The sequence below is a fragment of the Colobus angolensis genome, unplaced genomic scaffold (genome assembly GCF_000951035.1).
Source record: "Colobus angolensis palliatus isolate OR3802 unplaced genomic scaffold, Cang.pa_1.0 Scaffold599, whole genome shotgun sequence".
NCBI classification, from domain to species: domain Eukaryota; kingdom Metazoa; phylum Chordata; class Mammalia; order Primates; family Cercopithecidae; genus Colobus; species Colobus angolensis.
In genome coordinates, this window is record NW_012119587.1 from 9,243 (window position 1) to 11,707 (window position 2,465).

A 2,465-nucleotide genomic window follows, 5' to 3' on the forward strand; every position below is an offset into this window, starting at 1 on the left:
CTGCCTTGTCTTGTATGCAATAAATATCAGCATGCCCAGCCATTTGGGGCCACTGCCAGTCTCCGTGTCTTGGTGGTAGTGGTTCCCTGGGCCCAGCTGTTTTCTCTTTATCCCTTTGTCTCATGTCTTTATTTCTTACAATCTATCATCTCCACACACGGGGAGAACACCCGCAAAGCCCCGTAGGGCTGGACCCTACAAAGAATGAGAACACTCCTCAATGTCAGGATGCACACCATTCTCAATAGTTTGTACAGCAGGGCACAGTGGCTCACACCTATAATCCTAGCACTTTGGGAGGCTGAGGCAGGCGGATCACCTGAGGTCAGGAGTTCAAGACTAGCCTGGCCAACATGGTGAAACCCTGTCTCTACTAAAAATACAAAAATTAGCTGGGCGTGGTGGCGGGTGCCTGTAATCGCAGCTACTCGGGAGCCTGAGGCAGGAGAACAGCCCAGGTACTTGGGATACTGAGGAAGGACAACCATTTGAACCTGGGAGACAGAGGTTACAGTGAGCCAAGATCATGCCATTGCACTCCAGCCTGGGTGACAGTCACAAAACAAACAAACAAACAAACAAAAAACTCATAAAACATTCTCCTTGAAAAAAGTCTTAACAAATTTTTGAAACAGATTTTTATGTATTACTTTATGTTGGGAGCAGGTCCCCAAATCTGACCATAAACAGGCCCCAAAACTGGCCTTAAACAAAATGTCTGCAGCACTGCGACATGCTCCTTCCTAATGGCCATGACGCCCATGCTAAAAGTTGTTGGTTTATCGGAATGAGAGTAAGGAACATCTGGCCCACCCAGGGCGGAAAACCGCTTAAGGCATTCCTAAACCACAAACTTGCCTTTAAGGACATGTTCCTGCTGCAGATAACTAGCCAGAGCCCATCCCTTTGTTTCAGCCCATGCCTTTATTTTGGCCCATCCCTTTGTTTCCCAAAAGGAACACTTTTAGTCAATCTATAATCTATAGAAACATTGCTTATCACTAGCTTGTTGTCAATAAATATGTGGGTAAATCTCTGTTCCTGGCTCTCAGCTCTGAAGGCTGTGAGTCCCCTGATTTCCCGCTCCACATGCTATATTTCTGTGTGTGTGTCTTTTAATTCCTCTAGTGCTGCTGGGTTAGGGTCTCCATGACCGAGCTGGTCTTGGTAACTTTATATGACCAAAATGGAATGAGGGTAAAAAACAATAATAGAAAAAACCTGAAAAATTTACAAATATATAAAAATTAAACAGCACATTATTGAGCATGCATCTGTTAAAAAATAGAAATAGGCCAGGCGCGGTGGCTCATGCCTGTAATTGCAGCATGTTGGGAGGCTAAGGCAGGTGGATCACAAGGTCAGGAGTTTGAGACCAGCCTGACCAACATAATGAAACCCCGTCTCTACTAAAAATACAAAAATTAGACAGGCATGGTGGTGCGCACCTCTAATCCCAGTTACTCATGATGCTGAGGCAGGAGAATCAGTTGAAGCCGGGAGACGGAGGTTGCAGTGAGCAGCGATCGCACCAGCCTGAGTGACAGAAAGAGACTCTGAAAACAAAAAAAGGGGCGGGAGGAATTAACATTTTGAAGATATCCATGGTGCTCAATGTAATCTACAGATTTAATGCAATGTTTTTTAAAATTTCTCACTGCATTTTTGAAGAAATAAAAACAGCAAGACCAAAAGTATATGGAACCTCAAGAGAAAACAAAATATCCAACAATCTTCAAAAAAAGAAACCATGTTGAAGGCATTACAGTTCCTGATTTCTTTTTTTTTTTTTTCTTTTTTTTTTGAGGCAGAGTCTCGCTCTGTCGCCCGGACTGGCGTGCAGTGGCCGGATCTCAGCTCACTGCAAGCTCCGCCTCCCGGGTTTACCCATTCTCCTGCCTCAGCCTCCGGAGTAGCTGGGACTACAGGCGCCCGCCACCTCGCCCGGCTAAGTTTTTGTATTTTTAGTAGAGACGGGGGTTTCACCGTGTTAGCCAGGATGGTCTCGATCTCCTGACCTCGTGATCCGCCCGTCTCGGCCTCCCAAAGTGCTGGGATTACAGGCTTGAGCCACCGCGCCCGGCCCCAGTTCCTGATTTCAAAACACATTACGAAGCTACATAATTAAAACAATTTACTATAAATAGAAAGGTAAAAAACTAGAATAGTAAGAGAATGTAGCACATATATAAACTTTCACATATGTGGTTATATAGTTATTTGCATACTTAAAATTATTGCAGTGTTTTTACTGAAAGCCAATAGCTAAAAGCCATGCAAATTTCTGTCAACCAAATCATTTACTAGAAATAATTTGAAATATAAAACTACTGGAATATCACCCAAGATTTAATAAGCAGAAAATATTCTTTTTTTTTTTTTTGAGATGCAGTCTCGCTCTGTCGCCCAGGCTGGAGTGCAGTGGCCGGATCTCAGCTCACTGCAAGCTCCGGCTCCCGGGTTCA

General features: G+C 44.2%; 1 protein-coding gene across 1 annotated transcript in view; it reads right to left on the reverse strand.

Annotated features, from left to right (window-relative positions):
- Positions 1-1,536: 1,536 nt before the first annotated feature.
- LOC105526553 (putative zinc finger protein 724) overlaps positions 1,537-2,465 on the reverse strand; it is a gene marked incomplete at its 3' end in the record, with an annotated part of 8,083 nt that continues 7,154 nt past the window's right edge. The window contains exon 3 of the mRNA XM_011962575.1: positions 1,537-1,556. Within this exon, the coding sequence (XP_011817965.1) occupies positions 1,537-1,556 (20 nt within the window). The remainder of the gene's footprint in view (positions 1,557-2,465) is intronic.